This window comes from Euprymna scolopes, chromosome 2 (genome assembly GCF_053919585.1).
Source record: "Euprymna scolopes isolate OS-2025 chromosome 2, ASM5391958v1, whole genome shotgun sequence".
Taxonomy (NCBI): Eukaryota; Metazoa; Mollusca; class Cephalopoda; order Sepiida; family Sepiolidae; genus Euprymna; species Euprymna scolopes.
Window position 1 is genome coordinate 121,855,819 of NC_136483.1, and position 19,818 is coordinate 121,875,636.

The 19,818-nt window shown below is 33.1% G+C and overlaps 1 protein-coding gene across 1 annotated transcript in view; it reads left to right on the forward strand.

The window, feature by feature from the left end:
- The window catches only part of LOC145295832 (inactive selenide, water dikinase-like protein), a 129,308-nt gene extending 122,322 nt beyond the window's left edge, over positions 1-6,986 (forward strand). Inside the window, exons 7-8 of the mRNA XM_080141540.1 lie at positions 5,607-5,819; positions 6,041-6,986. Of these exons, the coding sequence (XP_079997666.1) occupies positions 5,607-5,819; positions 6,041-6,225 (398 nt within the window). The 3' untranslated portion in view covers positions 6,226-6,986. The remainder of the gene's footprint in view (positions 1-5,606; positions 5,820-6,040) is intronic.
- The last annotated feature ends 12,832 nt before the right edge of the window (positions 6,987-19,818 follow it).

Consider the following 19,818-nt stretch of genomic DNA (forward strand, 5'->3'; position numbering starts at 1 on the left):
TTTATATATATATATATTATCTTAATTTATATATATATATATTATCTTAAATTATATATATATATATATATATTATCTTAATTTATATATATATATATATTATCTTATTTTATATATATATATTATCTTATTTTATATATATATATATATATTACATGTGGAAGAATATAAGTTGATTTGATTTGCATTTTCGATCTGCATTGAAAGGTGTACTTGCTTCTATACATTTCCAAATCTATAAGTTCAATTTGAGATTTTTAAATTTCAAAATACAAAAATAATCTGTTTTTATTTCCATGAAAATTCAATTTATTTAAAAGCTAATCTATATATTAATATGCTTGTCTGTACGGTGTCACGTCATCATCATCGCAAACATTAATTAATGTGAATTATCTCCCTTTATTGTTCAATCTTTATTAGTTAAATCATTAAACCCTTTTATTTCCCAAAACTTCCAGAAAAAAAAAAATATGTATATGAACTGTCTATGTATGGTTCCGGATTATTTTAAAGACAATTATGCAAAGAAGGTATCGTTCCACAGTTTAAATAGTATAGTATTTTACTGACATTTTTAACAATGTCTTCTGTAGTACGGAACGCTTATTCTATTTTATTCAGTAATAAATATATTTTTTACATTTAACGCTACGAGTTCGTTTTTTTTTTTTTTTTTTTTACTGTGCCACTTTATCTTTTTATTTTTTATTTTTATTTACTTTTGAGTGACCCTTACATAACAAAAAATATGTTTAGAAATAAATGTTACAAAAGTCAAGAATGACTTTATTAAATAAATCACCAAAGTCACCATTCGCAAATACACTGAGTAACACAGAGTCAAAACATATTTTACATCTTGTTCTGTTTTTTTTTTTTTTTTTTTTTTTTTTTTTTACGGCATATCAATCCTTTTTCATGTTATTTAATGCCGAATCGAGTAATTTTGTAACATTTATGCAGCTTCACGTTGTTTACATAGTTATTACTTATGTTTTGTTCGTTTTATTTTGCTTCTTTTACAGGCAGTCATCATTTTCTAATGCCCACCGACAGGGCTTACATCTGTAAATACTATAAAAAATGGACACAACAATTTTTTTTAATATGAAATAAAACACTTTGTTTCATTACTTACAATTTAATTTATTTAAAGAAATATTTATTTCCTATTTAAAGATTTTCAGTATATTTTATTTAACTAAAGAATTTTTCCATTATTTTTATTACATTGTTAGGTGAACTTTCAGAATAGTTAACCCTCCCTGCCCATATTAAGAATGGCTTTCAGCATGATTCTTACAATAGCGGTATCAAAGATTTATTTTAAAACAAATTATTAAAAAAAGATACAAGACCATTAAATTTTTTTTCATTAAATCGCTATTTAGGTGAAGGTTCAAAATAGTTAACCCTTCTCCCCATAACCGTTTTTTATGCAGTAAAATACTTTGTTTCAATAATTATGGTTTAAATAAATATTTATTCCTTATTAAAATATTTACAGTACATTTTATTTAACTGAAGAAATATTTATTGTTCATACATATATTTTCCCTTATTTTTTTTACATTTTTAAGTGTAGTTTCAGAATAGTTAACCCCCTCCCCATATTAAGAATGGCTTTCAGCATGATTCTTACAATAGTTCTATCAAAGTTTATTGATTTTTCTTATTTAACAAAAATTATAAAACAGATACAAGAACATTTTAAACATTTTTTCATTAAATCGTTATTTAGGTGATGGTTCAAAATAGTTAACCCTTCTCCCCATAACCGTTTTTTCATACAGTAAAATACTTTGTTTCAATAATTATGGTTTAAATAAATATTTATTCCTTATTAAAAGATTTACAGTATATTTTATTTAATTGAAATCTATATCAATAATTCGACTTAAAAAATATTTGTGAATTTCCAAATCTATCTATTTATTTTGAATAAAATTCAAAATAAATAGAAAAGTCCATTGCATATGTAAAAGTTGACGGTTGCTTATTTAACTTCATTAAAAGCTATCAAAGTCAACCAAGAGCTGCTCAATATTCTGGCTTAATGGATCATTTAGCAAGGAATGAAGATGGTTATTCTGGTGTACCAGTTATTCTACCATCTACATTTACAGGAAGTCCTAGGAATCTACAACAGCTTTATCAAGATGCAATGGCAGTTTTCTGTGACCTATTCATTACTCACATGTGTAATCCAAAATGTTCTGAAATATTAAACAACTTGGGGTCATCAGAACTTTCACAAAATCGATGTCAACAATGTCACAGTTTTTTAAAATTCAGTCTGACTCTCAAGAACCTGCTGACTGACCACTATTCTCACTCCAAGCAGCTGATCGACGTCCCTGTCACCACCTCAATCATCACCAGCACTTCCTGACCAGGGTTGGATCAAATACTGACTTTTAACAATTGAAATACAAATACAAATACTTTCGTTAAGGTTACCAGAAATACAAATACAAATACAAATACTTTTATTCCTAACTCTAAAAATACAAATACAAATACTAACGCTAAAAATACAAATACAAATACTTTTATTCCTCAATCTCAAAATACAAATAAAAATACAATAACTGATTTAAACAATCTGAAAATATGCGAAGAAAAGAAGAAAAAAGAAGAAATATTTCCTTCCAAATTTGACATCTACATTACACTCTATATCATGTCCTCATTGCATTTTATTATCATTAGAGCTCTGAAAGTTTCCGGGCCAAGTTTGGCTCGCTCTGGGGTATAAAAATTACCAGCCTTGCTGAAAACTCTTTCAGATGGTGCCGATGTTGCACAGCACCCTAGAATATTTCTGGCGAAAGGCTTCAAAATCTTGAAGCTCTTGTTTTCCCGCCAGTACCTCAGTGGGTTGACGTCAAAAGCCAGAACACATTCTTCTAAGTAGGAATCGAGTTCTGCCTTTACCGCTGTAGTGTCGCTTATTGATGGACTTACATTTAGCTTCCCAGCTGGTGGCATGTAGGCAAAAAGACGAGGGCGTTTTGCATTCATGTCAGCCTCGTCTTGATTTGTGTTCACGGTCATGAAAAACTTCCTCTCTTGAACTGTGTTCTTCAAAGACAACTGAGTTGACTGCGAAATAATTAGGTCCACAATCTTCGAAATATTTTTATTTTTCATTTTTTCACATGACAGCCATGACAGCTTAAACCTGGGGTCCATGACAGCTGCAGCAATGACATCAGTCCTATCAAGAAACGGATGCAATCTCTTTTTGATAGAAGACTGTAGTGCATTAGCCAAGTTTAAGCAGTAGGTTGGTTTACTTTCCATGAATAGTTTGAGGCTGTGTTCAAGGCCAAATACAACTGGTGCAACGCAAGAAAGTGTCACCATGTTTTCTCCTTCCACTTGCGACATTGCCTCTTGGAATGGGTCCAAAATTTGCACCACTTCTTTTAGCATTGCTATTTCCACTACGTTCAATTCTCGTATGTTCTTGCACGATCCTAGGAGACAAATAGCTGAGTTGACGCCATTGACATCTTTGAGAACTTACTTAAGCATAGTCAGTTGAGAGTTCCATCTAGTAGCATTAGCAGCCTGCAGTGAAATCCCAATATTTTCCAAGAACGGTGCTGCCACAGTAGATCGCCGTATTGCAGCTACAATACTACAGCACTTGTGTAGCTATAGTTATAAGTTTTCAAATTTCTATAAATTGAAAATAAATTAATTCAATTAATTTCAAAACACTACTTTTAAAGAATTTCAAACGAAAAATACAAGAATTAATTATTTCAGAGGAAATATACTCAGTGAACTAATTGGCAGGGACAAGGCGCCAGCACTAAAAAATGTCCCCAAAATGGTTTCATACTCAACTATGAACTCTTTGAAAGGGTCCGTATAGACATTTAGTAAGTAACTGTGAAACCGGATTAAACATTTAGGTGTGAGATTCGCTTAGTGCGAGAGGGTGTAAATCCATGAATGGGAGTGGGAGGTCAAAAGTTTTTTTTTTAAATCTACAAGTTTAGACATCCAAACAACTGTTTAAATTACTTTATTATAACTTTTTCTTTAATAATCCATATTTAATAAATATTTATATAAAATTATCCGAAAAAGGCCAAATTTGAAGCATAAATTTGAAAAAAAACAAACAAAAATTTTGAAAGCCAAACTGCTTCAAAAAAAGCCAAATTCGCGAAATTTGGCCTTAAAAAAGCCAAGCTGGCAACCCTGAATTGAAGCTACTTGACTCACAGACTTATCGTCACTCAACTAGCAGCAGCGTGTGTGACTGGAAGTGGACAGGGCTGGTAGACTGGTACACGTACGCAACATGTATGTGAACAGGGTTGGATCAAATACTGACTTTTAACAATTGAAATGCAAATACTTTCGTTTAGGTTACCAGAAATACAAATACAAATACTTTTACTCCTAAGTCTAAAAATACAAATACATTTATTCCTAAATCTAAAAATACAAATACAATTACATTAAAATTGTATTTAAATACAATTGAAATACAAATACAATTGTATTTGATCCAACCCTATTCCTGACAATATCAACAGCATCAGTTACGATCGCATTGACCTTCAATAAAAGTTTAAACTCAAGTTCTTTGTTCTACTTGCTTCCATACGTTCATTTTTGTAATATAACAATAAGGAATTTCTTACTGATGTGTTTTAAAAGATTTTAACTACCGTGGAATTTCCACGGGTCCTGCTAGTAAAAAAATTGGATTTCATAATTAAAAAAAAACAAGTTTAAATGAAAATTTCTAAAAATTTGTGATTCCTTTCTTCTGTTACTTTATGTACTTCCCATGCATTAGCATTTATTTTTGGAGGGAACCAGGCCTGTCAGTTCAATCATCCTTATTTGAGATAGAGAACAGACAACTATACAGGTGATCTTTATTTGCAATTTAGATAGAACTAGTCTGGCTGCCCAGCATTGCCCGAGTGATTGGAGGTGTGTGTTGAGCAGAAAAAAAAAAGTTGTAATAGGCAGGCAGGCTTGAACTTGTACCACGATGGAGGGAGGAAAAAAGTGACGTCTTTGCGGGTGCGTCCATCGCCAAACTGAAAGTGGCAAAGATTTAAATTAAGGCTAGTCAATGAAAAAGAGGGAATGACTTTCGAAAATATTGGCGAAAAAAGCGACCCCTTCATGTAGAAAAGTGCCCAGTTGAGGGTGAAGTAATTAATGTTTTTAGGCAATTTTTGAAGAGTCAAGCTTAAAAACTATACTGATCTCGTGAAAATCGGTTGCCTCTGTTGAAAGTTTTAGGCAGACATACATACATACATGCATGCATTTAAACTGACAGGTGATGTCCCCCCTCTTTCTTTTTTTAAGTTGGTTTTTCTCCACATTAAACTAACCTTGTGTTGAATTCCAAAACTCGTTGGAATTTAAGTATTTGATATATGACTCCTAACCTACAAGAGTATATGCTCGTTAAATAATTTTGTACTTTAAAAAAAAAGTTTCTGCCATATTATGAATTTAAATTGTTACTAGGAACATATATTGTTTACAGTGAACATAGCTATTGTCTCCATGTTGATATGCTTGTATTTCTATATCATCTTTTGGTTTTACTTCAGCTGCTCGTTTGATGCATAAATATAATGCCCATGGTGCTACCGATGTCACCGGCTTTGGACTGATCGGACATGCTAAAAACTTGGCAAAAATTCAGAAAAATGAAGTCAGTTTTGTCATCCACAATTTGCCAATAATCGCCAAGATGGCTGCTGTCAGCAAAGCCTGCGGAAACATGTTTGGATTGCTGCAAGGACAATCAGCTGAAACATCTGGTGAGTCCTTTTCATCCTCCATCTGCTCTCGTCCTCAAACGAAATAAATTACGTGATTTATTAAAAACATTTTTCAATTATAACTTTCTCCACCTCTGTACAGGGAATCTTATTACATTTTTACTATTGGTTAAAAATTAAAACTGTTAATCTTTAATACTTGTTATATACACCTTACGAATTAAAGATTTAATTTTTTTTTCCTTTTTCTCTCCACCCAGGTGGTTTGTTAATTGCACTTCCCCGTGAGCAGGCCGCTGCCTACTGCAAGGATATTGAGAAGCAAGAAGGAAACCAGGCTTGGATTATTGGAATTGTGGAGAAAGGCAATCGATCAGCTCGTATCATTGATAAACCTCGGACAATAGAGGTACCAGCAAAGGAAAAGGAGGGAGAGTTATGGTAAATAAGCCATGTCAACACCTATCACCTCCTTCTCCCCCCCCCATCCCCCATGTTCTGCCGATGGTTAGGTGGACCAACGCACAGGTGCAGAATTTGTGTTCAGCAACTTGTTGAACTGATACACTTTCTCCTGCCCCTCTTCCGCATCCTTTCATGAAGAACTTTCTAGTTTCCATCTTAATGGCATAAAAATCATTTTTGAATTTAAAGCCATAACTTAATCACTGTGATAGCCATTTTAATCCCATTATTATTGACATAATCAAAATGGCTGTTACAGTGATTTGTATTTGAAATTCAACAAAAATTATTTGAATGCCGTTAAACTGTTGATTATCAAAGAATTCACATTTTAATATCAAATCTGCTTATCTTTCCTCTTTTCTCTCATCCTTATTTCTCTTATTCTCCAGCTTTATCATAAAAAAATGTTCAAGAATATCAGTTCCACATTTAGCTATCCTTATTTCTCAGATTACATTTCCTGCACCTATGCTTCCAAATTTTATGCCATTCTGTTTCTTTGTTTTCTTACTCAGTACAAAGTGGTTTGTCCATGTAAAGATTGGTTGAACCCCCTCCTACCCATCTATTCCTCTCCCCATCCCCTGTCTAAAAAAAGCAGCAGTTGAAATTATCATTCTTCACTCTGCTGCCTCTTAAATTAAAATTACAAAAAAAAAATACATCTACAAAAATTAAATAAAATCTGAAGTGAAAACCATATTTTCACAGTACATCATTATTGTCCATTCCACAAAATTTTAAAAATAAGCATAAAAATTTGAAACAGTCCAATTATTTTATTTTTTATTAAGAGTTAAGAGAATTAATACCCTCCATATTTTTATGGTATTGAAACAACATTCCAGTTAACTTAGTTATTGCATACAGGAATATATTTTCCGCATTTTTTTTCACACTTGCATATATCTAATATGTTGTAATATTAACTGAAATAGTTACTTATACTATGGGGCTGGGAACACAGAAAGATCAAATTGAGAAAAATAAGACTTGTACAGAGTTCAAACCTATTTTGCTAAGTGGTGAACACTACAGTTCAGATTTTTCTCTGAATTTTATGTCTTCCCAATCTGATAGAGTAATTAACTTTTTTTTTTTTTATAACAGTATTACCTATGGAAAACTGAGTATCAACTTAAAATATTTACAAAATATAAACGATCAATATCACATGGTCACTTCTTGTCTAGCATTATTCAAATCTTATTCAGAAAAAAAATATCTATTACTATCACTGTTATTGAGAACTCTTCCCCTTTATACAAATAGAAACTAATACAATTTATTCCTATATAGATTTTTTGAAAGCTACAGTGGCTATTATATCTTGACAATTTAGCAAAGGATAAAAACGTTTTTAAAAAATTTGAAATTTTAATAAGCTCATTTCTTTTCAGAGTTTAATAGCAAATGATGGTAAAACATAAAGGTAGACGGATGTCCATAACATTGGTTTGATGTTCTCACTCATTTGATCTGTTGACTGTAAGAGAGTTCCATTCTGAAAGTCTTAGAAATAAGTTGATTAAAGTATTTAAAATTTTCTAAACTTATATAGGTGGAGGAAAAGCTATAATTAAATTCCTCACAAAATTGTTAATTTAAATTTCACTCTATTCAGGCAGTTTCCTGTGAAAACATGTTAGTGAAATTTGTTTATTAACAACATATGCTTTTTTATCACATTCTTGAATTCTTTTATAATTGTCTTATTTGTAATTTCCAGTCTGATTAAATGTTTTTATATTTGAAACTATATATATATATACGTATATATATACATATATATATATATATATATAACCTTTAAAACTGAAAAATGCAACGAAAAATCAATTAAATCTTTTAGCTATTTAGACAACTCCCTTTCCCAATCCTGTAGGACTAATGTAGTTGGAATGTTTGTTTTTTTTTTTTTTTGTTTTTTTTTTGTTTTTTTTTGTAACCATAAGGAAAACACTTTATTTTGGCTGTATACAAACAATCCACTCATGTTAGTGGTTTGTGTATTAGCTAAGTAATACGACTGAGAAGAAAGTCCCGGTCTCTGTAGGACCCTGAGCAAGTCCTTAATGTCTAACCTAGCGGCTTCTTCTCTCTCGGGAAGACTGGTTGGAAAGAGGTTTGGTAATCATCTCTATGAAACAATATTGGGAATTCCGAAAAGAACCGATAATGTAGAAGCCTGATGATAACCTTACAGGCAACCTTTCTTCTGGATTTTATGATTTGCAATCGTTGATAAATAAATTTGCTCGGTTTCTACCATTTCACAAATTTGTATTTTGTTTTTCATTTCTGTCATTTATAATCTTTTTTGTTCATTAATTTTTTTTTTTTTTTTTTTTGATTGTTTAATAAAATGGGCATTTGAAAAGAGAAACATTTAATGTAGAATTTTTTTGTTGATTGGTATATTTAAATTTATGGACCTACACACCACACACACACACATGATGGCCTTTGAAATTCTTTAAATTTAGGAATCTTGGATGATTATTTTATTTTTGAGTTAAAATATTTACACACATTTTTCTTCTACACGTGTTAATAACTAAACTTTTGTAATTCAATTTAGAAATCAATTGTCTGCTTCATATTTAGAGATGCAGCATAAGGCTATATTTGATTTTGTACATGCATGTTGACAATGTTAGATTGTTCTTGGATGGATAATAGAATAGGTCAAAGAATACTGATAGCACAATTGCTTAAAGAAACACTAAAGATGGACAGCAAAAAAAATTATTCATACAATTGAAACTATGAACACTGATCTGACTGACATGTTAATCTTTAACTCCTTTAGCAATAACATTTTATTGAAAGATTAACCTTTTCTTTTTTCTTATAAGTGAGATGAAAAAAACAAAACCAATATGGATATTGCTAGGTTTTTTAAATTGGGATTTCATTTATTCTATAAACCAAAATTTTAAACTTAACATACCTCGAAAAGTTTATTTGACAATGAAATCAACTGTCTCCACAAATTGTTGATTTAGAAAATTTACAATTTATACAATAATAAAGAACTGCTTTCTTCAGCAATTTAAATAAGTATGTTTTTGATTGGCTTCATTTTGTTGTTAGCATTGGTTTCTCAATCTGTGCCGCTTTTTTTTTTTTGGAATAGGGTACTTACAAGAAGGTCTCATTTTATAGCAATACTTTTGTAATTATATATTTGTGTTATGCTTCAAACCCATGCATCAATTGGGAAGTTTCTCTAATTAATTTGATTTCCGTTTCAACACTTACAGTTTACAATCATCAAATTTATAGGCTTCATTTTACAATTTTCCTCTGTTTATTCTAAGAAAAGTCTTTGCTCACAATTGTGCATCACAAAATCATTAAAATCATTTGCACCCAAATCACCTAATGGACTGCTGAAGTTTGTAGGGCTTGTTTTAGTACCTTCAAGATGATCTCTAAAGAAACTTCATTTTGATGTAAAGAGCAACCAGTAATGTTTATATTTCTTTTTTGTAATTTTACACGATCAACCTCATAACTTGTATTCCTATTGGTGTTGTCTAGGAAAACAGCCTTTAGCCACTGTTAAATTCCTTCAAAATCTCAAATTTCTTTATAAGAATCGTACCAATTGCAACACTATTAGGATAACTCTGAGATATTCACTTTTATATCTTTTCCTGACATCTTATTCCATCGTCTTTTTTATAAGTACTTTCTAATGGTTTAATTCCACAGGTTTCATACAACTGCCTTTGTCATTTCATCAGCACCAATAAAACAGGATTTTCCACCGTTTCATCAGCCATTGATTGGCTTCCTCTGCTTTTTATATCTTTGTTTTGTCCTTGGCCTCTAAATTTAAGAACAAAGCATTGCCAAAACTGTCTTTGAGATTGGAAAAAGCATTGCCCAGATTGTCCCCCCCCCCCCAAGTCTCCCGGATAGCTTGCTCATTTGTTTCATCTCGATTAGCCTGAAAAGGTTGGGGGGAAAAAACTGGATCCTCGTCAATAAATTTCTTTTGTTTTCCTTTTATATTTTTATAGCAATTTTATGTTTATTGGTTCAAGCTGAAGTAAGTAGTTGGGATTATCATTATTACTAAAAATAGTATTTACAGGAATATTACCAAATATTTCAATTAAATAATACATATTCAATGCCATAAAAAAAAAAACAACAAAACAAATGTCTCAACCAAATATTTTTAAGCAGATCTTGTGCACACTTGGTGTACAAAAAAAAAAAAAAATCTTTCAATACTCTCATCGATGGGATGTTTCTTTATTGGAATGAGGAGGACCATCTTAAATAGATTAAGTGCTGAATTGTGAAGCAAGGGTTGCGAAATCTCTAATCACTTCTCTCCTGAGTTGGCACTGTTTGATTCAAGGCAAAGAGATTCTAAGGGAGATAACGAGCATATACTAAGGAAGTGTTTTGTTGCAGATAATTTAGGACGCTGAATGATCTGTAGAATAAGGAAACAAATTCCTATTTTTATACAAAGAAACTTTAGTATTTTATAGAAATGTAATATATACTGACAAATTTATTTTGTCAGGATGCTGAAAACAAATGTTTTTTAGAAAAATTATAAAGTTCATCTTTCAAACAGCCAATGAAGTTGTTTTTTTGATTAGCCAATAAAACATAAAAATAAACATTATGATGAACGTTTTTTTTCGGTATTGATAAAGAAAATTTTAAAATAAATTCTTAAATTTTGGTTTTGTAATATGCAAAATACTTAATTAAAATGAAATATTTTGTAATTAGAAAAAGAAAATGTTTTCTACTATTACTAGTGATGGGGGGGGGGGACTTGGGTGGGACCAGCCAGAAGCAAAATTAAAAGCAAAATTTTGTAAGAAAATTGTCACGTGCTGGTGCGAACTCGCATAATAGGCGAATGTGTTATAGATGGATGCAGAAAAACCCATCATAACCTTGCAAATTTAACTTTTTAAAACAAGAACATAATGAGGGTTTGCGCATGCGTGGTTTGCAAAACCCGTCGAAAGCAAAGTTTTTATCTAACCCCTCCTTCAAGCAAAACATTTCTACACAAAATAACTGACAGATTTTTTGCAATTTTTTAATATTGTGTGCCCAAGAGATTGTACCTGTATAGTGTGGATGACAAAAATTTTTAGTAGACATACAAACACACGCACATACGACTTATTTTTATATAATAGACTAGTAAAAAAGTCTAGCTAATTTGCATATTTTTTCAACATTCATTTTAATTAATTCCCTATTAGTTTTTTTTGGTTTTCTTATGGGATGATCATCTTTAATTAACTACTAGTGTGGGTGCCTGGGTGTGTGTAGGTGGTGTAGTAAGGAACCCTGGGGTGGGGGGAAGGGAGGGGTGGAATCAAAACAACAGTAGGTAGCTCGGGTAGAGAAAGGTGTTGTTAAAAAAAAAAAAGTGGTAGTAGGCAGGCAGTTTCGAACCCGTAACGCAAAGAATGTGGAGAGGTGGTGTAGTAAGAAACCTGTGGTAGGGTACAAAAAGTGGTAGTAGCAGAGTTGCCTGTGTGTAGATGGTGTAATAAAGAATCCTGAAGAAAAAGAAAAATGTGGTAGTAGCGGGAGGGGGGAGTCAATACAACAGTAGGCAGCCTGGGTGGAGAGAATTGTTAAAAAAAAAAAAAAAAAAAAATTTGGCAGGCAGGCTCGAACCTGTAACGCGAAGGAGGGTGGGGAAAAAAAGTAACATCTTGGCCGATGCGTCCATGGCGTAACCGGAAATGAATTAAACGTAGTCAATCCAACGGACACAATGGATTTGCGAAAATGTCAATGAAAAAAAAACGATCTCTCCTTGTACAAAACTGCCAAGTTGAGGGTGAAGGAATGAATGTTTTTGGACAATTTTTTTCGATATTTGTCGTCCAAGACATCGAGTTTTAAAACAATACCAATCTTGTCAGGATCAATTGCATGTCAAGTTTCTGGCAGGCATACAAACACACTCACATTTTGCCTTTTATATATTAGTTTAGATCGAAAATGCCTTTTTATACTATTATAAGATGTTTACACTGAACACAGATTTTTCCAATGAACTACAATCTCTGCAAGCAGAATAGGATCAACCATTTCATGCTGACAGATAGATTAAGCACTCTTAAAACTAAAACAACAATAGCAATCTTAGAGATATTCTTTGGAAATTATAGAAGCTACATTAAACCCAATTGCCCTTAATTCACTGTCGAAAGCACTATTGAACTGCAAAGACCATTTCTTAATGGATGCCATGAATTCAACTGCACAAACGATACTAATGGAACAGCAGTTTAACTGTCATCATAGTGCAGTATATCACACATTCAATGAAGACAAAATGTTTTCACAAAAGACTATTAAAATAGCAGAGAGAAATGGACACAAGGTTACGTCTTGTACCAAAGTGAAAATACTATTTATGACGTCAGTGTATGGCTTTCTGTTTGGGGTTCATATACAAATCACTTATGATCCTCATATCCAACATGCAAAATGATATTTTACTGTTGAAGATTGGGCACATTTGAGTTATCTCAGCAATGTCATGCAAAAGGAACAACCTAGAATCCAACTGAAATATTTCTTAGGTCAGTTCAGATTCAAATCTGTGCAAATCTGATGCAAACTGGACCACAACATTGATAACTTAAAAGGGAGGTGTTAAATGAAGTACACTCCATCTAGAGAAAATAGTGTTTAAAGGGGAGTAACTCTTTGCCCCTAATCTTCTTTGATCAAAACAGCATTTTGGAAAGCAGTTATCTGCCCATGAGAATAAAGAAATATTCAATGAACTTTTGCTCAGTGACAAAGGTGTCTTCATTTTTAAACTTTTTCAGTTATTTATATAATACTAGCTGTATCCGGCTCTGTGTTGCTGTTAAATGAAAAAAAAAAAACACAAAAGAGAAAATATGTTTCTTATGTGTAATTTCTTAATACTTGTGCATATACAATTTTTTTTGGCTGTTTCATTTTCTGTGCAGATATAAAGATCACCTGGTTCACTGATTTGAAAATATGCAACATGTAATTGTCCATGTGAGAAGCAATCTGTGTGTAGATGTAAGCCACAGAATTGTCCCTGAGCTTTGTTGATGGTGATTGCAAATGACAATCAAATTGAGAATTGCAGTCTCTTAAATCGAAATGGTATATCTTTGGAATCATAAGATTACGTGGAATGAGGACATCTTCACTTTTGAAAGGCCCTATCAAAATTGTTGCTCGTATGATGTTCATTAATTTTTTTTTTTTTTTTTTTTTTTTTTTTTTACTACAAGCCGTGTGCCATTGCAAAGTAAAGGCTGGTTGATATTTCACAGCAATTTCAATTGCAAGACATACAGAGGCATCCCTGATGAATTTAGTAAATTCAAAGTTCCCTTGGATTAAATTCATCCTTTGCTTCCACAACATTGTCGCCAGACTTGTATGTGACTACTACATTTTGAATGTTAAGCTGAATATTAAGTTTGTGGATGTCTTTGTCCTTGGCTACAAGAATAATTTGTTTACTCGGTCAACTGGAATTCTTATAATGAATTTGAATATATGGAAATACTTTTTTAACCAATTCTTCTTTTGATATCACTAAATTACAAAATTATAAGGCAATGAAATTTGTCCTGAAGTCAGATCAGCCAGCACTTTTCCGTTCCCTATTTTCAACAATTGATGTGAAAATATTTCTGTTGATCGATCATTTTGCAGCTATATAGATGTAGTTAATTTGAATGTCTTCACATGTTGCCAAAAAGTAGAGTACTTGAGGCAAGCATTTATTTTATCTGCTAGTGTTGATTGAGGAATTAAGAAAAAGATTTCTCCAACCCCGATAGTCTGCATGATTGGATTGAATATTTCTCTTTGCTCGTGTGTTAGTTTATGCATATTTGATTGCACGCAAGACAAACGGTCACCCATATTGTAATTTTGTTCATGACGCAATTCTACATCAAATAAAGTGCTGCAGATTGATTGATGACATTCCCAATTGATTGAGAACTTTGATTTCTAAGCACAAATTTTCAATCATTATTAATGCTTCATTATAGATTTCTGCTGTAAAATTCAGATAAGTATTTGCATTTCCATTGCATCTTGGAAAAATATCTTCAGCTATGTGTGATTTATATTTTTCCCATAACTTTGTTGGAGATGAAGGATAGCAAGTGGTCAATATGATGGCAAGCAATGCACAAATTTGAATAGGGTGTGATTTGTTACACGCATCATTAATTCATAGATTCTAATGTTCGTCATTTTCCAATAAATTCAGAGCTTGACATGCATTGCGAAAAGTGGCATGTGCAATGCCATTGGCATTTTCAATTTCTGGAAAGACTGATCAGGAACATTTATCAACAGTATGCAGAGAAAGAAACATGTTGATTGGGATGAATAATGTACAGTCTGTCTATTGTAGTTTTGAATATGGCTTGTTGCATCATTTAAATGATTTTCTACTCGCATTCCATGTGCAATACATAGGTACTTCTGAATAGAGCAATGTTTTCTCAAATGCGTCAATTTAACATGATGTTGTAGCCAGTGGATTCAGAGCTATTTGTTGCACCTTTTTAAAGTTGTAAAGTAAATGTGTTGTCTGTTTTCTAGATGTACTGCTGAACTTTGTACATGCATGGAAAATGAAAGAATTTGCCCTAAAGCTTCATTGCTACTATTGTATCTTCCAGATTAATATTGTGCAATGTCAACATGTGTGACTGCATTCATATAATTTGTGTTTGCGAGCCAAAAACTGACATATCACTGTCTTTATTCACATATTTGCAAATTTATTTGATCTACCTACCCGAGTTACAGTATTCCGTGTTTTTATGTGCAATTTATAGGTTTCTTTAGTAAAAGTGAATAAGAAACAGCCCACTTATCGACTTCGATGTCACCATTTGTATGGTTGCTCATTTACTGCTATCTTCTACTCACCTTCTAAAGGATAGCCATCAGTTCCTGTAACTGTTGGATAGTAATTCTAGCATTTTCCACCTATCATGCATGGTGAACTACGATTCTATAAACCACAGTTCCATGTACAATCACAACTTTGCAAGTCTTTAGCATCAGGTATTTCAGCACTAATACACTGTTGATTTTGTTATTGATCTGGATTAGTATGTGTGAGTGTGGTAATTCTCTCTTTTGCTATTACACTGAATACATCCAGCAGTCACAGACCCAAGCAATTTGTCTTACCATGAAATCTATTAGCAATTTCAATATCACACCTATCCACCAGAAAGTAAGAGTTGTTATATATCATCTCAAGCTGGGATGCGTGTAATGAAATAGGTCAGGGCAGCCAGAGTGATGAATGTATCTTTACGATTACTTAAATATGAAGATAGCAAAATTGTTAATTGGTTGTATTACCATCATCTCACAAATGAATATTCTTCTGAGTGAAATTTGATCTGATTCAAACAGATGAATAGCAAATGTTCTGTTTCAATTTTTATATATCTGCAGTGTACTGGTGAAACAATTGGCAACATTTCAGAATGTGATTATTTCTATTTTATCAAATTATTAATCATTATAAATATTTAATTGAGCTGCATTTCTCATTTGTTTCTTCACCACTAACTGGATCTATCATGGTAACATTGGAGTAATGTCTATCGGCACCATCCCAAAATATAGTTGAATATTGTAGTACGCCATAGCATCGGTGAGTTTCAACTATTTTTGTTAATTGATCATTTCTCCTGTATAGAACAATATCTCCAGTTTGAAATTGATCTTTGGCTATAATGACTTTATGGTTAGAACATTTAATCTTCGCACCTGTTGTTCAGCAGACCTTTTGTCAGCATGACAACTTTGTGTAATGGCATCATTTCAATTACTGTTTTGAATAAATGCACTAAATTGTTTTTATTATGAAACAGTTCTTGCAGTTGGGAAACAATAGACCTTTTTATACTGGTCGAACTTCAGGTCATCATTGCTATCACCAATAAAATACATTTGTAGGAAATTGTTGACCATCTGAAAACGGAAGCACAGATCTGACTTTATGGTAAATTTGTCCTTTCACTTTAAAAGTTGACATGAATTGAGTTGTAATGAGATTTACAGTGAATGATGTCATTTGGAGGTATGAGTTGTATTTCCTGATGTTAGAAACTGCCTTGATTCAGCACTAGCAAGCAAAGTTTTTAATGGTTCTGGTGTTTTTTCAAGTTGAGGCAGTTTAATTTTTCCAGCAGCACAGCACATTCCTTTTGTTTTTCCTGAAAATTTCAGACCCTTGCAAAAGAGGAACACTTCAGTTACAGAATATGGAGGAGCAAACTAATCATCAGCAGGGTTGTACTGGAATGCTAAGCGATCCAAGTTTGTGATTGTCAAGCATAGTTTGATGCTGATCTGCTGTTTCTCGTTGACATCTTCCAGAAACTCGCAGAAACGTTCATTCAGCTGAGAATGAAGCAGATCTGAAGATGCAAAACGTGATTGCTTTTGGCCTTCCTGGCCAAAGGTACAATGATAGAGAGAGCATATTCTCAAGAATATTTCACGTGAATTTGTGTAAGTAGATATTTTGCCAAACTGTCGTTTTATTTAAAAAATTTTTTTTATTCAAATATGCCTATTTTTGCATACTTTAAGAAAAATATTGCTTTCAATAAGAGTATGTATAAATTTTTTTATCCACTAAATGTTTAAGTTTTTATTTTAAATATTTTTTTAATATTATGCCTGTCTCGAGTATAGACTTTTCTTGTTTCTCTTTATGGCATCTCCGACACATGACTTAATAAGCTGAAGCTGGTTGCAAAGCTACAAAAAATTGATGACATAGCAACTTTGATTCCAACGTATCTGGAGAGGAATGTTTTAGCTGTCTACCTGGAAATGGAAGAAAATGACCAGACCGATGCTGAGAGCATTGAGATAAGATTGAAGACAGCATTTTCAGAGGGTGCTTTTGAGGCTTATAATAAGCTCAAAAGAGTTACCTGGACTGGAGAATCGGTGAACATATATGTAGTAGAGATAAAGCGACTAGCAAAATTGGCTAGCTATGTGAAACGAAGCCTTGAGAAAATTGCTAAACTGGCTTATAAGTTGTTTTCCTGATCGCATCTTTATGGAATTGCAACGATTGACTAATATAACTAATTAACTATGGAGGTAGAAGAAATTTTAAAGAGTGCTGGCAAAAAATCCCAGTGAATTAGAGGCAGTTGAACTTCTACTGTGAACAAACCCAGTGGAGAGGAACAGACAGTGAGATAGAGCCGAAAATTTACTGGAAAATGTAAGATTCAGGGGGCCCCACCTAAATAGAGATTGTTGAAGACCAAGAGTAGACATTATCTGTTTCTGGTGTGACAAAGTTGGGCACATTATTAAGAATTGCCTCTCGCTTCAGGGAAATGAGTAAAGGAGTACAGTAGTCTCCTCTTTAATTCTGAAAAAGCGCATGGGAGTTTGTTGTCAGAGATAGTGATCACTGTTAACGAGAAAAGGACTAGAGCTATTATTGATACCGGTCGTACAACTACATTCGTGTTGCTGACTCTTGGAATAGAGCCAGCAATTTTGGAGTGGTGGATGGCTGAGAAGTGAAGTGTTGTGGAGTAACTGATGCCGAGATTATGCTAAGACAAATACCACTATGACTCAGTGATTGTGCTCAATAGACTTGTCGCAGGAATTGACATAATCTTGGACCTGGATGTTATAGACCGGCTGGGAGGAGCTACAATTTCTAAGGGCCAAGTAAAATTCTGCAATCAGTACACAGCGAGAATGGAAAGAAATGTGACCAACAGCAATGCTATCCAACTAATAAAACCCCGGCAAGCCATATCAGATTGAGGATTTTTGAGTCCATTTTTATAAGTAGAATGGCGATGGACCACTTGTGTTAATAAACCGGGTTAACTGCTACAAAAGCACTCTTAGAGGAGATATAAAACCACAGTTCAAGAAGGAAGTTGAGAAGTGGATCGATGAAGGAATTCTAATACCATGGTCAGGGAAGGTTGAAAGAATCCTTTAACTCATGGCAGTGGTTCAATCTACCAAGAAGAAAGTCAAGCAAGTGTTTACTTTCAGGAGTTGAACAAGTATATGACATGGCACACCAAAGATGGAATTGATGTATGCAAGAAAGTGGAAGAGAATGGAACGAGCAACTAAAATCATGGCAGTATCAATTGGTCGTATTTGTTTGACCAAATTGGGATTTGGAGTAAATTCTGCACCAAAAATAATGACAAAATTAAGAGTGTGTTGACCAAAGATGGTGCTCTTGTATTGATGATGTACTAGTAGATGAGACAGAGGTGACTGTGGAAAGGGTGATCATGTCAAGAAATATAGGCTGACAACTAAACCATTAGAGTCGTTAGAATATGCAATGGTTTTGGGATTGAAATTATAGCGGAATAGGGCAAGAAAGTTGATGTTTGGATGAGGAGAGTGAATCCTAACATTAAAATGACACTCCCTCGTTCCCATCATGAGAAAGGGAAACTGCATGTAATAGAGAATTGGTGGTGATTGGCCATTGATACCACGCATTACCAACATGAATCATATTTAACTATGATTGACTGTGTAGAGCAGAAGCTGCAGAAGTAACAAAAGTTGTTGAAGAGGTGTTCATGGAAAGGGGGACAGTGGAAGAGGTTCTGGTGGATAACAGTATGTCCTGCCACTCAGAAGCCTTGTGTGAAAAGTGGGGCATTTTGGACATACAGAGAGTTTCCTTACTGGTAGAAGAGTTGTAGTTCCTCAAGAAGAAGACCTTACGACAATCACACCAGGCAAAAAGAAAAGAGAAAAAATGGCTGCTACTTCTCTTTATATATTTGCAATCTTGTCACCTGTATGCAAATGAAAGGCTTCCAGGTTTTCAATAAAAAGGCTGATGTTTCAGGGACTTGAGCAGTTTGGATTTGAATGTTGGAGGAGCAAGTTTGGCAGCAGAGTTATGAGTTTTGAAGTAGCGAGTTTTAACAGCAGATTGTTGTATTTGAAGTAGCAATGTTTGACAACAGTGTGACGGATTTGGGTTAGTGAATTTTGACAGTGGAAATTGTTACATGGAAAGTGTAGAATAGTTAACTCCACTAACCAGTTTTATTTGGAGATTAAAATGACAGACTTGCAAAAATGGACAAGCGTAGTTTGCAACCGAACACAGACTGCCCATCAGCTTAAGGCCTAAAGACATCTATTTCTGAGACTTCTAGAAACCCAGTTGGCCCCGTGTCCCCATCTTGCTGGAATATATATATAGAGATAGATTGACAGCTATAGCAGACATTAATTTAAATTTGATGTGGCAAACAATCAAAAACCTATTAGCTAAGAAAACATTACTATTTCAAAGAAATTAACCCATTTCTTGGTCTTTTCTCTTAGATAAATATTTACTTGTTGCATGCCTGCCCTCTGCAACATGCATCTATGCTCCACACTAAACATGCAGCTATATGCATGCTTACAATATCATGCAAATTTAAATCTTTCTCCAGTAAAGGAATTGTTAATTCATGCAAAATCTCATTGAAGCATGCTG